The 16,610-nt window shown below is 39.3% G+C and overlaps 1 protein-coding gene across 1 annotated transcript in view; it reads right to left on the bottom strand.

Moving 5' to 3' along the window:
• The window catches only part of DENND1A (DENN domain containing 1A), a 539,355-nt gene that overhangs the window by 354,682 nt on the left and 168,063 nt on the right, over positions 1–16,610 (bottom strand). Inside the window, exons 4-5 of the mRNA XM_068966275.1 lie at positions 14,709–14,758; positions 709–828 (exon numbers count right to left, since the gene is read on the bottom strand). Coding sequence (XP_068822376.1) covers positions 709–828; positions 14,709–14,758 — 170 coding nt within the window. The remainder of the gene's footprint in view (positions 1–708; positions 829–14,708; positions 14,759–16,610) is intronic.

Here is a 16,610-nt window from a genome sequence, read left to right as displayed (position 1 = left end):
TGTGGGATGCCTTTACCTCCCCCTCAGGAGGCGCCCAGCAGGAGCCCACAGAGCCAGCAGCTCTGAAATCAGATTTCCACACATCCTCCATCCCCAGAATATGCCTTACCCCTCTGGCAGGAGGAAACAGGGCATTAAGTAAGTGTGCTTCTGGTGTGTGAAGGGAGTTTTGGAAGACCTAAAGAAGCCTTCTCACAGGATTCTGCACTTTTTTCAAAACCTCTACAGAGGGAGCCAAGTTGGGAAACAGTTACTTACTCATTGACCCGAAAGGGGCAGGGGTGTTACTTTGAGAAGGACACAATCAGTGTCTGCAAGACGTCCTGAACTGCAGACACATACTTTATTAATAATCTTACATACACAAAATGTCCAAGGGAAAGCCTAACAGGCTAATTTCTGACAGCTCCAGATAACAGAAGGAGGAACTGAAGCCATGCTGATTCTCCGGCTTCTGCACACTCCACAGATGGATGCAATGATCCTTTTTTCCACCCAAGGGATGTGATACAAATAAATAAATACAATTATCTGTAGAACTTAAAGTGCAAGGACAACATTGTAAAGTTCTTCTCCCCAAGTGCAGTGACTTATGGGAAGCAGATAGGAAAATAAAAAGAACAGCTGGAAAATTTAATTACAGAAGACCAACCCAAAAGCTGACATTGTTTCACAGAACTAGTGAATAGCTAAAGCCATTTTCCTTACCTTAAGATACAGAAGCAACTCTTTGCTCCTGAAGATAAGCGGCAGAACCCGAATCTCTGTTTGCTGTCAATGTCAGTGAGCACGAATGTGAAGTTCTGGCCAACTTGGCTAACTGTGAGGCTGCGGCAAAGAGAACAAAGGGGAAAATGAATGTGCAGTAAGTTTCCTGATAAAGTATCTAATCACAACAAGTCATTGAACCTGTAACATTTCCTTTCTCAGTGGAATTCTTTATAAATGAACTTAACATTTACACACTTCAAGAGAAAAAACTGAGTGAATATTTTTTTTAAAAGAAAAAGACAGCAAGCAGTGACCACCTCAGCATAGCTACCAAACCCTACTTACTGCACTCAGGCAGGTGTCCCTGTTGAGCACTGCATCCAGTTTTGAAAGGTGCATCCTATTAACCTCATTTTACAGATGGAGAAATAGCCTAGAGTGCCACTGCGTAAGATGTCAGCTGGTAAATTGCAAAAAGCTGAATTTTAAACGTAGGCCTATCTGACACCAAAGTCTTCCCTGCCAGTTTGCTGGTAATGATGCTCACCTGATTATTCCTCTAGTTCAGAAAATAACAGGGACTGCAATAGCAGAATTTAAATGCCAGCCACAAAGTTAGATATCTGCTATTACACTATCTCATTTACTCTCACAGCAACCCTGGAACTTCAAGGATGTTCCCATTTTACAGAAAAGGAAACTATAGAACTTAATAAGTAAATAGCTGAATCAAGCTCACAGAGCCACTAAGGGGAGGAGCTAGAATTCAAAAGAGGGCAAGGTTAGCTATTACTTTCCTAAATTCCTGTACTTTTCATAATTTCCAAATTTATGAGAACTATATTTTATATTTTACAGGACAGAAAGAGCAAATGTCTGAGTGTAAGATATTTTCTGAGAAATGGAAACAAGGTTTTACAGAAAAACATTAAAGATAAAAACTAAAACTTCCTGCATCACCACAAAAATCAGCAGACCACAGAAAAAACTGAAAACATTTCAAAAAATTAAGAAGCATATTACAAGTCAGATTAATCTAGAAACTCTTTTAAAGTTACAAAATGTTTTAAAATCCACTTTTTAAAATCAGTTTACCAGTTAGCCTTTGGATTCCTCTTTAAAAAGTCAAATCTTATACTTCCCTGGTGGCACAGTGGATAGGAATCTGCCTGCCAACGCAGGGGACACAGGTTCAATCCTTGATCTGGGAAGATTCCACATGCCGTGGAGTAACTGAGTCAATGCTCTACAATTACCAGGCCTGAGCTCCACAACAAGCAAAACCACCCCAACGAGAAGCCTGCGCACCACAGCGAAGAGTACAGCCCCCATTGGCCATAACTAGAGAAAGCCCACGCAATGCAACGGAGACCCAGCACAGCCAAAAATAAATGAACAAAATTTTTAAATAGTTAAATATTACAAATCCTAGTACACAAATTTATGCAAACAAAATATTTTATAATTTGACACTGACTTATTCAAAGGAACTCATTAACTTGTATTTTATATATATATATTTTACAAAACACACTCAAATTGATAAAATATTCAAATTAATGCTCTCACCTATAATTTGCTATAAATTGTCAGTAGAAATGAAAAATCATGGTTCACCAGGCCTTTTTCAAAGGCAGACTGATTGAGTTTTTGACAGCATATGAATTAAGTCTTCAAATATGGATAGCGTTCTTTTCTAAAACTCCCTTATACAAGCCACATAAGAAAATTAAAGTACTTTAATTTTAAAAGACTATCAAAGTATTCCAGGACAAAAGGTCAATGGACCCCACCTGGTCATATTTAAGGAAATAATTCCTGCCCTCAAAAAGTGGTTAGAGATTACAAGAAAATAATTCAGAAAGCAAAGAGAGTTCCACCTCTTTTTTAACTAGGAAGGTGAACAAAAACAAGGTAGGAATTTAAAAGCAACATGGTAATAAAACAGGTGTAAGTGAGTAACGCTATCCCTCCACCTTATATAAGCCAGAAGAAGGAACACATTCCTATAAAAGTTATAGAGCCGTCAAGGGGATACCAAAATGCTACCTTCTTATGGCTGTTATGTTTTATCTATAAAGCTTGGATACAGTGTTACTATGGTGACTTAATACTATGTTTTAAAGGGGGATTATATGATTAATTTTAACAAGGTTGAGAACTGAAGATGTGTGAGAAACAGAATTCTAGCTCACATAATTAAAGTGATTGGGGAAAAAAAGTGGGCCTCATCAGGGGAGGGGGAAACCCTGTATTATTAAACTATTTAAAGCAACAGGTCAAGATGATTCTAAGTTACAAATAAGGTCATGCTTTTATGAAGTACTATTATGTATTCACATAAAAGATGACTGTTCATTATTTTAACTAAGATTTGATTTCAATTCTAGAATTTTTAAAAAGAAGAATCCTAGAAGGAAAGGGTACTGATACAACTAGATGAAAAGAAAATACCCAGGATTTCTAGGAAAAGGACACAGAAGGAACACAACTTGGTATGTGATCTGAGTGTCCTTAATTTCTCTATTATCTGTTCACTACCTTTAAAAAGGCTGAAAACTCTTTCAGCTACATTGTAGGCTCAAAGAAAGGTTCATTACTCATTTGCTTGGTTCAAATCCTAACTCAACCACTTGCTAACTGAGCCTTAATTTAGCAAGTTACTTAACCTCCTAAGCAGCTCAGTTTCTTCTCCTGGAAACTATCATCCAACTCAAAGCATATTTGGGGAATAAGTGAGTGTTTGGTACAAAGGCTAGACCACAGTAAGAACAATTAATAGAAGAGACACAAGTTGCTACTTGCAATGAAAACTAAATTTCATCTTGAAATCATTCACTTGCTTAGAATCTTCTTGACTCAGCTTTGTAATGTAAGTGGAGATAGGAAGGCTGCCTTTCTTTCCTCTCTATCACATCTTTTCAGCAAGGGGGAGTCTTCTGGGTGATCAAGAAAGTTGCTCATTCTTGCATTAAGAAAAAGATTCTTTGGAGGGCGGGGCGGTGCCACAACTTAGAAGGGGGGCACTTACTATTCTTACTTGACTCACTTTTTAAATTCCCACCAGGATGAAGTACAAGTCATTAAGAGCCCCAGATCATTAAATCCTAAAATATTTTTTCCTTGGACAGTTCAAATTAACATTCAAATTGAGTTCAGATTAACTCAAAGGAGTCTTAATCTTCAAGGAATTTATCATTCCCTCTCTACTTGCTGAGGTAGTCTGTAACAGTGTTCACTATTTCTCCATAAAAATGACTGTGGGGAAAGGATTGGCTTCCTTAAAGACTGCAGTTTTTGTGATTACCTCCAGGATCAGAACCCATACACTTTTTAAAATAAAAATCAGATTTCATAATGATTAGAGGCAGTGGGAACCTTAGAAACCAACTCACCCAATTCTCTTGTTTCATAGATAGGGAAGTTGAGGCTCAGGATGTTTTATTGTGGTAGTGATGGTGGTTTTGGTTTGCTTTTTTTCTTTTCAAAATAATCAAGACCAAAATAAAAACCCACGCACAATTCTGGTTGAAAATCCTTTCCATTCTGCCACACTGCATCAAATACAAGGAAAACTCTCCCAAGAAGTTACTACTTAGTTTAAGGAACTCAGGTATGTGAGGAATTCAGATAGTTGTCTCATCAAACATACTAACTATACTTCCCACTAAGCAAGAGAAAGCAAATTTGAGTACTTTCAGAATTAAGCCCAAGAGACCAGGGCCAGTATCACCCTTAGCTGTGCTTTCCATGTCTAGGTGAATACAGAAAATAGAAAACAATAACCATCTCAACCACAGACTTCAAATTTCATGCTGCGTCTTAAATGCCTGTCAGCCATTCAAGACCCCTCCTGTAGCATTTTGCCTAATCTTCAAATTATTTGTAGGTTCAATGTATGAATGGTATGAACCATGTGGATGGATAGTTTGATTCCAATCTTCCAGTCAGAAATCAGATTTCCTGTATCAGCCTCACTTTTAAGTTTGAGGTGAGATGGTGAGACGGCATCACTGACTCAATGAACATGAGTTTGAACAAACACCAGGAGATAGTGAAGGACAGGGAAGCCTGGTGTGCCACAGTTCATGGGGTTGCCAACAGTCAGTCACGACTTAGTGACTGAACAACACCACTTTTAAGTTTAGCTACGTATCTTACAAACCAAGCAGCTACACTATGCACTGTAACAAGTACTGAACATACAACATCCATCCTGCTGTGGAGCCTCCTGTCTTGATGGAGAAGCATAAACAAACACAAAGCACACAGCTCGTGATAGTGTCATATGAAACCAAAGAAAGAACAAAGAGGAAAATGGAAGAAAAGGGAAAGGCCCTACTGAGGTAATATGGTCAGAGGTAGCTTCTCAAATATGAGGACAATGCCGAACTAAAGGATGGGATGGAGTCCCTTCACTCCAGAAGCAGGGGACTCAGTGTTTCAGGCAGAGAAAGAGCTTCACAGAGAAGCTGTTTCTTTGGTTAGAAACAGCTCTCGGCATGCTCACAGTACAAAAAGGACTTCAGTACATCTAAGGCACAGGGGAGCAGGAGGAAGTGATTTAGCAAGGTGCTAGATAAAGCAAGCACCAGATCACGCAGAGTACTCCATAGATCATGGTAAAGAATTAAGATTGACTGTTTGATTGATTTGTAAGGGCAATGGAAAGATATTGAATGATTTTAATCAAGTGAATAACAGTCTGCTCTACAGTTCTGTAATTTTTATGACTCTTAGATGGAAAAGTTTGGAAGAAGGTAGAAACAGAAAAAGGGAAGTCAGGAGGCTAGAGCAAGTCAGGAGGCTAGTCCAGATGAGACTAGATGGTGGCTTAACTCCTGTAGAGAGAGCGAAAATGCATCAGGTGGATAGATCCACCTTAGAGTCAGCAGATGAACTGAGATAGAGTAAAAAGGCAGTATATTACCATTTAATGGTAGGAAAGACTAACATGCTTGGGAAGAGCTCCAGGAGTTTTATTTGTGATATTAAGTCTAAGAAACTTGTAAATAGAAATGTCGAGTACATAGCTGAACACACTAAATAGGAAATCTGGGGAAAGGCTTGGGCAAGAGCCGGTGCACTAAGCGCAGGCGGCTGCGAGGCCGAGAGGAGCTACCCCACATCCGAGGTCAGGGGCAGCGGCCTAGAGTGGCAGGCTGAGACGGCGCAGGAACGGCCGAGAGGAGCTACCCTGCGTCCGAGGTCAGGGGCGGAAGCCAACAGGAGCTACCCCACGTCCGAGGTCAGGGGCAGCAGCCGACAGGAGCTACCCCACGTCCGAGGTCAGGGGCGGCGGCCGAGAGGAGCTACCCCGTGTCCAAGGTCAGGGGCGGCCGGGAGGAGACACCCCGCGTCCAAGGCCAGGGGCGGCGGTCAGGAGGAGCTATCCTGCATCCGAGGTCAGGGGCGGCCGGGAGGAGACACCCCGCTTCCGAGGTCAGGGGCAGCTAGGAGAAGGCACCTCGCGCCCGAGGCCAGGGGCGGCAGCTGGGAGGAGCATCCCAAGGAGCGGTGGCTGCAAATGCACAGGAGGGCCTACAGGAGCTATCCCACGTTGAAGGTCAGGAACGGCGGCAGTAAGGAGATACCCCTCGTCCAAGTTAAGGAGCAGCAGCTGTGCTTTGCTGGAGCAGCCGTGAAGAGATACCCCACACCCAAGGTAAGAGAAACCCAAGTAAGATGGTAGTGGCTAGTGGAGGTGATGGAATTCCAGTTGAGCTGTTTCAAATCCTGAAAGATGATGCTGTGAAAGTGCTGCACTCAATATGCCAGCACATTTGGAAAACTCAGCAGTGGCCACAGGACTGGAAAAGGTCAGTTTTCATTCCAATCCCAAAGAAAGGCAATGCAAAAGAATGCTCAAACTACCGCACAATTGCACTCATCTCACATGCTAGTAAAGTAATGCTCAAAATTCTCCAAGCCAGGCTTCAGCAATACGTGAACCGTGAACTCCCTGATGTTCAAGCTGGTTTTAGAAAAGGCAGAGGAACCAGAGATCAAATTGCCAACATCCGCTGGATCATGGAAAAAGCAAGAGAGTTCCAGAAAAACATCTATTTCTGCTTTATTGACTATGCCAAAGCCTTTGACTGTGTGGATCACAATAAACTGGAAAATTCTGAAAGTGATGGGAATACCAGACCACCTAACCTGCCTCTTGAGAAATCTGTATGCAGGTCAGGAAGCAACAGTTAGAACTGGACATGGAACAACAGACTGGTTCCAAATAGGAAAAGGAGGACGTCAAGGCTGTATATTGTCACCCTGCTTATTTAACTTCTATGCAGAGCACATCATGAAAAATGCTGGACTGGAAGAAACACAAACTGGAATCAAGACTGCCGGGAGAAATATCAATAACCTCAGATATGCAGATGACACCACCCTTATGGCAGAAAGTGAAGAGGAACTAAAAAGCCTCTTGATGAAAGTGAAAGAGGGGAGTGAAAAAGTTGGCCTAAAGCTCAACATTCAGAAAACAAAGATCATGACATCTGGTCCCATCACTTCATGGGAAATAGATGGGGAAACAGTGGAAACAGTGTCAGACTTTATTTTTGGGGGGGCTCCAAAATCACTGCAGATGGTGACTGCAGCCATGAAATTAAAAGACGCTTACTCCTTGGAAGAAAAGTTATGACCAACCTAGATAGTATATTCAAAAGCAGAGACATTACTTTGCCGACTAAGGTCCATCTAGTCAAGGCTATGGTTTTTCCTGTGGTCATGTATGGATGTGAGAGTTGGACTGTGAAGAAGGCTGAGCACCGAAGAATTAATGCTTTTGAACTGTGGTGTTGGAGAAGACTCTTGAGAGTCCCTTGGACTGCAAGGAGATCCAACCAGTCCATTCTGAAGGAGATCAACCCTGGGATTTCTTTGGAAGGAATGATGCTAAAGCTGAAACTCCAGTACTTTGGCCACCTGATGCGAAGAGTTGACTCATTGGAAAAGACCCTGATGCTGGGAGGGATTGGGGGCAGGAGAAGGGGACGACCGAGGATGAGATGGCTGGATGGCATCACGGACTTGATGGACGTGAGTCTGGGTGAACTCCAGGAGTTGGTGATGGACAGGGAGGCCTGGCATGCTGCGATTTATGGGGTCGCAAAGAGACACGACTGAGCGACTGAACTGAACTGATTGAGAGCTATTAATTAGAAAGGCATCTACACAAAGATGGTGTTTCACACCACAGTAAAGGATAAGATCACTTAGAAACAATGTTCAGAGAAATGTAAGAGAAACCAGGACTAAGTCAGAGAAACACCAATTTAAAGGATGTGCTGTGCTGTGCTCAGTCGTGTCTTGACTCTTTGCGACCCCAGGGACTGTAGCCTGCCAGGTTCCTCTGTCCATGGGGATTCTCCAGGCAAGAATACTGGAGTGGGTTGCCATTTCCTACTTTAGGGGATCTTCCCAAACCAGGGATGGAACCTAGGTCTCCTGCACTGCAGGCAGATTCTTTGCCATCTTAGCCAGCAGGGAAGCCCATTTAAAGGATGAGTAGAGATCAACAAGAAAGAAAAGAAGAACCACCAGGCAGAACAAGCAGGAGGGAGTGGTTGACTGTATCCACAGGCATCAAGATAAGAGAAAAGACACCTACTGAATTGAGCAACATGGAGGCTTCAGACAATCTTGCTAAGAAAAGCTCTAGCTGAATGTCAGAGCAGAAGACAAGCTTAAGAAAAGTGAAGTCACTCAGTCATGTGCAACTCTTTGCGACCCCATGGACTGTAGCCTACCAAGTTCCTCCCTCCATGGGATTCTCCAGGCAGGAGTACTGGAGTGGGTTGCCATTTCCTTCTCCAGGGGATCTTCCCGACCCAGGGATCGAACCCGGGTCTCCCGCATTCCAGGCAGACGCTTGAAGGCAGAGCAACAAATTAAATAGTGCAGGTAACTCTTCCAAAAAGAGGAGAAATAGGCAGTAATTGAATGGGCATGAAGAATCAAAAAAGTGAAAGTGAATTCGCTAAGTCATGTCTGACTCTATGGGACCTCAGGGACTGTAGCCCACCAGGCTCCTCCGCCCATGGGATTTTCTAGGCAAGAATACTGGAGTGGGTTGCCATTTCCTGCTCCAGAGGATCTTCCCGACCCAGGGACTGAACCTGGGTCTCCCACATTGTAGGCAGACGCTTTACCGTCTGGGCTACCGCAGAAGTCAAAAGACTTCATGAAAAATAAGAAATGGCTATTATTTTTAGGATGGAGGAATACCAGAATGTTTTTAAGCTGTTAGGAATAATTCCATACAGAATACAGGCAGAGGCTTATGATGCAGGAGAAAGAAGATGAAACAGTAAGGTTTGGACTTCGGATTGGAATCCCAGATATACCACTCACTACTGATGTGATGAGCATAGGCAAGTTATTGCACCTCTCTGAGCCTCATCTCTAAAATAGGAAAAATATTTACTTTGCAAAGTGGTTTTAAAGATTAGAAATAACATAGACAAAGTAACTGGCATCTAATAGGTACACAGTGGAAGTAATTATTATTATTATGAATTTATAAAATTTGAGAGATGGAACTGAAACATTTTACCAAACCTGTTTATTACAGCTTCCCAGAAGAGCTGGCCATCTACTGCCAAAGCATCCATTGCAGCCGCTTCTCCTTTCCCTCAGTGTATATGAAACATCAGACAGGAATCAAGTTTTATCAAATTACCACATCTCCCAACCTTTAGTCATATGAACCTCAAAGGTTCCTTCCATAAACACACCTTTCATCTGCCTAAGACTCGGGTTTTTTACATTAGCTGCACAAAGATCCAAGTGGCAAAAATGGCATTGACCCAAAATGCCTGGGGACTAAGAGTAGGTAACACACTGCCAAATATCTGCTCGAGAAACTCACTCTTAACAGCAGAGATCCCTCCATTCCCTCATCTATATGAGCCTGGCAAAGTAAAAATGAATCATAACTAGAGAAGCAAAAAATTATCAAAACAGAACAAGTATCAAAACTAGAAGGAACAGCAGGGATCTAGTTCAATTCCCTCATTTCACCCACGAAGAAACTAAGGTGCTCGTGGGAGAAGTCACTTGCCTAAGAGTACAGAGCAAGTCAACGGCAGAATGAAAACTATAACTGAGGTCTCCTAGTTGCTACCCCTGATGCCCTGTCCACTAAAGCCCAATTGCTTCATGGTTCTCGAATGTTATACAAAATGGTCACGGGGCATAGATTAACCAACAGTTCAAACTAAACCAAGGGATTAAACCAAGGATGGAAAACAAGGGATGAAGGTGGCCAAAGGGATTCAGTTTTGAAAAGTACAGAAGGATGAATGTATAGAAGTGGAAGCAAGAAGAGAGGTCTGGGCAGACACATACCAATGCACTAATCATGTGCCTCAGTTCCATCTTTCAATTATCTGAACAAAAATGGGTTTAATTGTCTTCAGTTATCTGAATTTTCTAATTTCACAATAAATATATATTGCTTTTGAAATAAATGTTAAGAATGCTTGGTTAATTTGTGGCGTGATGGATCTAATGGTGACAGTATGATATAGAACAAGTATGATGGAACTGGAAGTCATACAAATGTAGGCTTCAAAAGCAGCTCTACCACTTACCAATGGTGGGACCTTGGGCACATTACTGAACCTATCTGAGCCTCTGTTTTCTCATATGTGGCTTTATGACAATGGCAACGTTGCCTTCAGTTGTAAGGCAATGTTTAGATGTGTAAGTCTTTAGTGAAGGAAAAGAACACAACACAATTCATGGCACATAACAGATATGTACGAAAATGGTGAATAGCATCAGAACCACATTTGCACCTGGGATTACATCCTAAATCATTAAATGATGCCTCTGCCCTTGAAAAAACTGTCATTTCACTTCATGCTCATGTCACTTGTGTGTACTAGTATAATTAATAGGACAACTGAATGGTAGCTGGTTTTATGGGTTCTGAAAGAAGACAAGCACAAACATAGAGAAGAATAGCTTTTCCATCATCCAATGAGTCTCCTGAGTGCTTTGACCAACTGAAGCAGGTTGCCAGCTATCAAGAGCAAGTAAGTAGCACTGCAATATGAAGTGGTATTCAAATCTTTAAGAGACTGCTTTCATAAATAATAATAAAAAAATTTTGAGAGTGATACAAGGATCTCAGCACTGGTCACTTCACTGTTTCTTTCCATCAAGAGCCTCAAGTATAGTTTAGGGGAGACATGACTTTGGCTTGGGAATAAGATTATCTGTTTTTTATTCCCCCAGCTCTGTAATTACATAGTTGTGATATAAGCAAGGCATTTCACCTTTACAGATCTTACTTTCCCTTCTGTAAAATGGGATGCTTGAGTCAGATGAATTTCAGCTTTAAAGTCCTGTGGTCTTATTCCCACACATTTTCAAGACCCCCTTTCTTGTGAGAGTCCAAGCTCTTCGTACATACACAGTATCCTCTCAGCAGGAGGCTCCACCTGCTCGGGTCAAATGATCTCTAGATGTCTAGGCTCATTCACAGTTTCTCATCTACTTTGCTCTTCAGTGTTGGGGCTTCCCATTTACCCCCTTCTTGCTGTCCTTGCAGTCTAAATACAAGCCTCACTCTCTATACAATGTTTTCTTTGACCATCTCTGTCTGTCCCAACCTCGCTACCCTTTTAGACAGATATTGTTTACTGTGTCTTTACAAAACTTTCTGGACTAGACTGAGAAACATGTGCAGAGTACAATACTATTTCCATATTACCCAACGTAATGCTACACATTCTGAACCTTCCTTGGTTCTTTTGTAAAAAGAGATACCACCACCATCTATCACCTAGAGTTGCTGTGAAGAATAAACGAGGTATTACTGTAAAAATGTCCAGAACATTCACTAAAATCATTTAAGAACTGAAATACTAATGCACTTCTTTCCCTCCCTCTATTTGGTGACTGGTCTTCCCACAAAATGGTCTACTAAAAAAAGTACTCATTTTGGGAGATGGACATCTAAACTGTGCTAACAGCCTAAGCAATCCTTGGGTAAGTCACAATTTCTCTACAACTCAGATTTCTTCCAGTGAAGAAAACAGCACTTGTTCTCATCTTTTATGATAGGAGGATAAAATGAGATAATACATGAGAAAACACTTTCTTTTGAAGAGCTACCAGCATTATTATTTTTCTTAACTCCTAGCTTCAGAAAGAAAAATCTTAAAACAATAGATGAGACAGCAAGATGTCAATGTTAACGGATGATTTGATGATGACTGTGAAAATCCCATTCTTGATATATACCAGAAATATCAGAAAGTTGTATTACTGTTCCTTGAGGTAGAAAAGCACAGATACTGAAAAGATTAGGAAGCTTTCTTTTTTGAAAATAATCACCTGGAGCATTATTTATCTCCCATGCCAACATATTTTCTAAGTCAAACAATATCATAAATACATCTGGGGTTTTGTGGGTCTTGGAATCTGGACATATCCATCTGACTGTGCTAACTGCAAGCTAATAAAAAACAGTGACATTAAAACTTTGGTTTTTTTTTTTGGTAAATAAACTTAATTGGCTCAGTCAGTAAAGAGTCTGTCTGCAATGCAGAAGACCTGGGTTTGATCCCTGGGTTGGGAAGATCCCCTGGAGAAGGAAATGGCAACTCACTCCAGTATTCTTGCCTGAGAAATCCCATGGACAGAGGAGCCTGGTGGGCTACAGTCCATGGAGTCACAAGAGTCGGACACGACTTAGCGACTAAACTTACCTAAACTTAATTATTATCTTCTCTGCACTGAAGTATGTGACAGGTAGAAGTGGGGCAACAGAAAAGAAAAAAATACAGTCCCCCAAATAGTTATTTATTTGTATCAATGAGAGTTATCAATGCCTACAGGGTGGGTAAAACAATACAATCTAAGAAAGAACCATTGCACACAGTAAAGATTAAACTATATCCATAAAGAGACAGTTCAGTCCCAAATCTTTTTGTGAAAAAAAAAAAATGAGGAACGCAATTAGGGGAGGCTAATTTGGAGAAAAGCATTTTAGAAGAAAGATGTTTTTCTAACAAAGTAAAGCCATCAGACATTACTAGTGACAAAACAAATTTTAGGACTATGCTTTTAGTCCTAAAGGACTAAAACCTAAGGACTTTGCTTTTCTTCCATTTTAGAATGTAATTACTCAGACAGGTAGGTAAGTAAAGATGGGTGTGTTGCATGAGAGACAGAGGGAAGGGGTGTGGGTGTATTTGGAGGGATTTAATCTCCTTGCACATTTCTTCTAATATTAGTTTATAAAGTCAATTAAGGAATACCTATCCAAAACAGATCACCACTCTAACAAGGAGTCATATAAAAATATATTCTTATTTTTCTTTGTTAAACAGCTCACCACATTTTAAAAACATTTCAGCTTCATTAATCTGTATAAATATGTCCCTGCCATAATTTGTAATACAGTTTATAAGTGACTGGAGGAGATTTCATGCATCGCTAATTCATACATACAAATGTGAAGTTTGCATTAAACCTCTCTAAACAAAACCCTATTTCCTTGCTTTTTTTAGAAGCAATAGGATAAAGAAGAGACAAGAGGACTCTCATTACAAAGACTGACCCTCTTAAAATTAAGGCTATTCTGTTTTGAGCATCAACCTGCTACTAAAACAGCCCTGGTACCAGGATTTTAAAAGGCCTGAGTCTGGAAAAGACTACAGTGGTTGACTGGCTTAAAAAATAACATGTTAGAACCAGAGAAAACAGTGATTATAAGTGGTTGGCAACATTCCAGAGCTGCTTTTTAGTACTCCTGTGCTTTTTAGTACTCTTTTAGACTCCTTTGGCTACCAATTCCCATCTCACACCATTCTTAGGTTTATGCCAAATAAACCAGGACACTGCTACTACAAAGTGTAGAAGAGATCCAAGCAGAATACTACCCGTATGCACTCCAAATCCCTAAATTCTTTCAGGCCTGCCTTGTCTGGGTATACTAAAATACACAACAGAACCTTCCTAAAGATGGGCACATTGTATAACTTTCTTGGAACAGACATGGCACTTATTATTTATAATGATATTTTCTAAAACTTCTATCACTAAAAATAGAATTTTTAATATATAACATTTATACAGTTTCATAGTTCAATTTTCCATGAAGAGAACATTACAAATAGGCAGCAATCAAGTGAAAAAATAAATGACTGCAAAAATAATGTTTAAACTATAAAGAAACATATATAGACACTTCTTGAAAATAATTGTTTTGTCATTTTATGAACACTGTTAGTAAATTAGAGTTTTATTAGTTAAAAAAACTTCTAAAATTGTTGTAAAAGTATGCCATTTATAAATAAGCTATTGGCTTATTTGAAAACAAAAGTAGTCTCAGACTATTTTAATTATCTTCAAGTTATCATATTTGTACTGCTTCAAGAGACAGTGAATCATAATGCAAATATTAAGGAAATATTCAGATGATTTATTTTTTAGTTTAGCAATCTATTGAAAATGCTTATTTCCCCAGAGATACTATTCTTAACCAGCTACACAAAATTCAAGACACTATTTGGCAACATGCCTTTTAAATAGCTGAATACCTTTGAACAAGTTGGGCCTATGCTGATTTAAAGTTGAAGTCTAATAAATTTAAAACAAAGTCCATATAATACTCACAAGGCAATATTACTTGGTTAAGTAAAATATATTCATATTTCAATAAAAATTAAATAGAACTGGATTAAATACCAACCATTCTTAATCATGGTTTGAGTCTGATAACCAAAATTTAAAAATTAATGTCACATAAACTACATCACACAAACTAACCAATGCAAAGCTCTAGGCTTTAAACTTTTTGATGGTGTCAATAAAATCCCCAGAAAAGGAGAATACTGTAACTCTCCTTGGAACACAGGTATTTTAAATCATGGTTAAACAGATAGAATGTTAAGAATGGTATGGTTTTTATTTTCCATAGCAAGTTTATTGACACTTTTTCTTTCTAGTAAAGTTTGGAAATCTGATACTACCTGTCCACATAGAAGGGGAAACAAAACTTGGTCAGAGTCTGTAGAACTTCCTGTGGAGAGAAAGAGAGATAATTTATACATCTAATGGGACCAATAAATCTAACATTAACCGCGGCACACAATCTAGCAACTTTACCCTAAAGAAAGAGGAGACAGATGAAGAAATATGGGCTTTATCAATTACATGGGAGGAGTACCAGGCAGTCAATCATGAGAAATAATAAACATGATCAAACTTCATTAAAAATGAAAAATTAATCAAGAATCACACATGGGCAAGCAGCAGGAGTCGTGCAGGAAAGCTCTGAAGGGAGGGAGGCGGGTGGGTTGCTGAGTGTTAACACCCCTCCAGGGACCATCTCCAGCCTGACCATATGGATCAGAGTGAATAACACTGAGCCACATGGGTTTGGCCTGGCAGGGCCGCTGTTGCTGGCACCATTTTTGCCTGTTACCTAGGAACAGAGGGGGCCAGGATTAGACAACGCTTCTCAACATCAATAGGCCAAATCACAAGCAAAATAGAGAACCAACTTGAAGATAATTGTCCCAAAACATTATCAACTACAGTTTTAGAGTTTAAAACTTTATTTATTTACATTATAAAGAAGTTACCATTTCTGGCATGAATTTATTTTGTAATCAAACTATAATAATTTTAAGGGTGTAGTATTTTTAGTCTTTATCATTAAATATCATTATCAAAATTGTACACACTTACCTGCTTGCAATTTATAAAAACCCAAAGCAAACTACCAGTTTAAATTTCTTTTACAAATATGTAGGTATATAACACCAAACATTATTCAGGGGAAGTATGCAAAAGGGTACAAGAAAAACCAGGCACTTCAAAGAGTTATTCATAAAAGAGAAATTTCTAACATTAAGAACACTATATGAGACACAATATAAAGCAGTATATGACTCTTCCTAATAGATACACATATAGAGAATATATACACTGCAACACACAAACTCAAGTAATTACTATTTCCTTCGTAGAATTTTCTCTAACTTGACTTAATTTTAACAGCAAACTTGGACAGACCACAGTTGGTGCTTATCATAAGTTCATAGACCAATGTTATAAATTTTAAAAAAAAGTATTCCTTTCATGCATTTGATTTGCTTTTTAACAATTTAAAATCCCAACTTCAAGACAAAATGAAGAACACATTTTTCAGTCATTGAGAAGCTGGTTCAAATTAAAACAAACCTGCCCATTGCAAATCCTAATCCAAGTGATAAATTAAAGATCAGTTTACAAATGTAGCACTTTTCTAACCAATAATAATGAATTATCAATGCTAACTGAATTGATGCTTCTCGCTTCATTTATTTTTAAAACCAGTTCTATCATTCAAGAAATAAACCACATCAATCTAATAACCCACTCAATGAAGCAGAAAGCACATTGACTTCCTCTGCCAGAGCATGTTCTGCCTACATAATTCAATTGAGCATATCCTACTTTTTAATATCATTTTGGACTGGATGTATATCACAGTACTGTTAAGGCATGTCATGAAACAGAAAAGGAAAAGAAAAGTGAAAAATGATGAGTAAGAATACCTTAGCATATCCTGGGGGCATTACCAATACATTAGTTAATTTCATAATGCGGCATAGTCAAAGACTATATATATATGTGCGTGTGTGTATGTGTATATATTGTTTTAAAATTCATGTTAAAGTAAATTGCAATAGGTAACAGGGAAACAGAAAAACAACAGCAATTTCTCAATGCATAATGTTATTATCAGGCCAATACTGGCAAAAAGATCGTACAAAATATTCATTTTAATGTCTGCAGTTTTAATTCTAAAATATATTATAACCCCCTACAAACTAGGCTTTTAGGATTTACATGCAAAATGAAATTCCTTACAAATTCCTTTCACA

This window comes from Capricornis sumatraensis, chromosome 1 (genome assembly GCF_032405125.1).
Source record: "Capricornis sumatraensis isolate serow.1 chromosome 1, serow.2, whole genome shotgun sequence".
Classification (NCBI taxonomy): Eukaryota; Metazoa; Chordata; class Mammalia; order Artiodactyla; family Bovidae; genus Capricornis; species Capricornis sumatraensis.
This window is presented reverse-complemented; position numbering and strand designations above follow the sequence as displayed.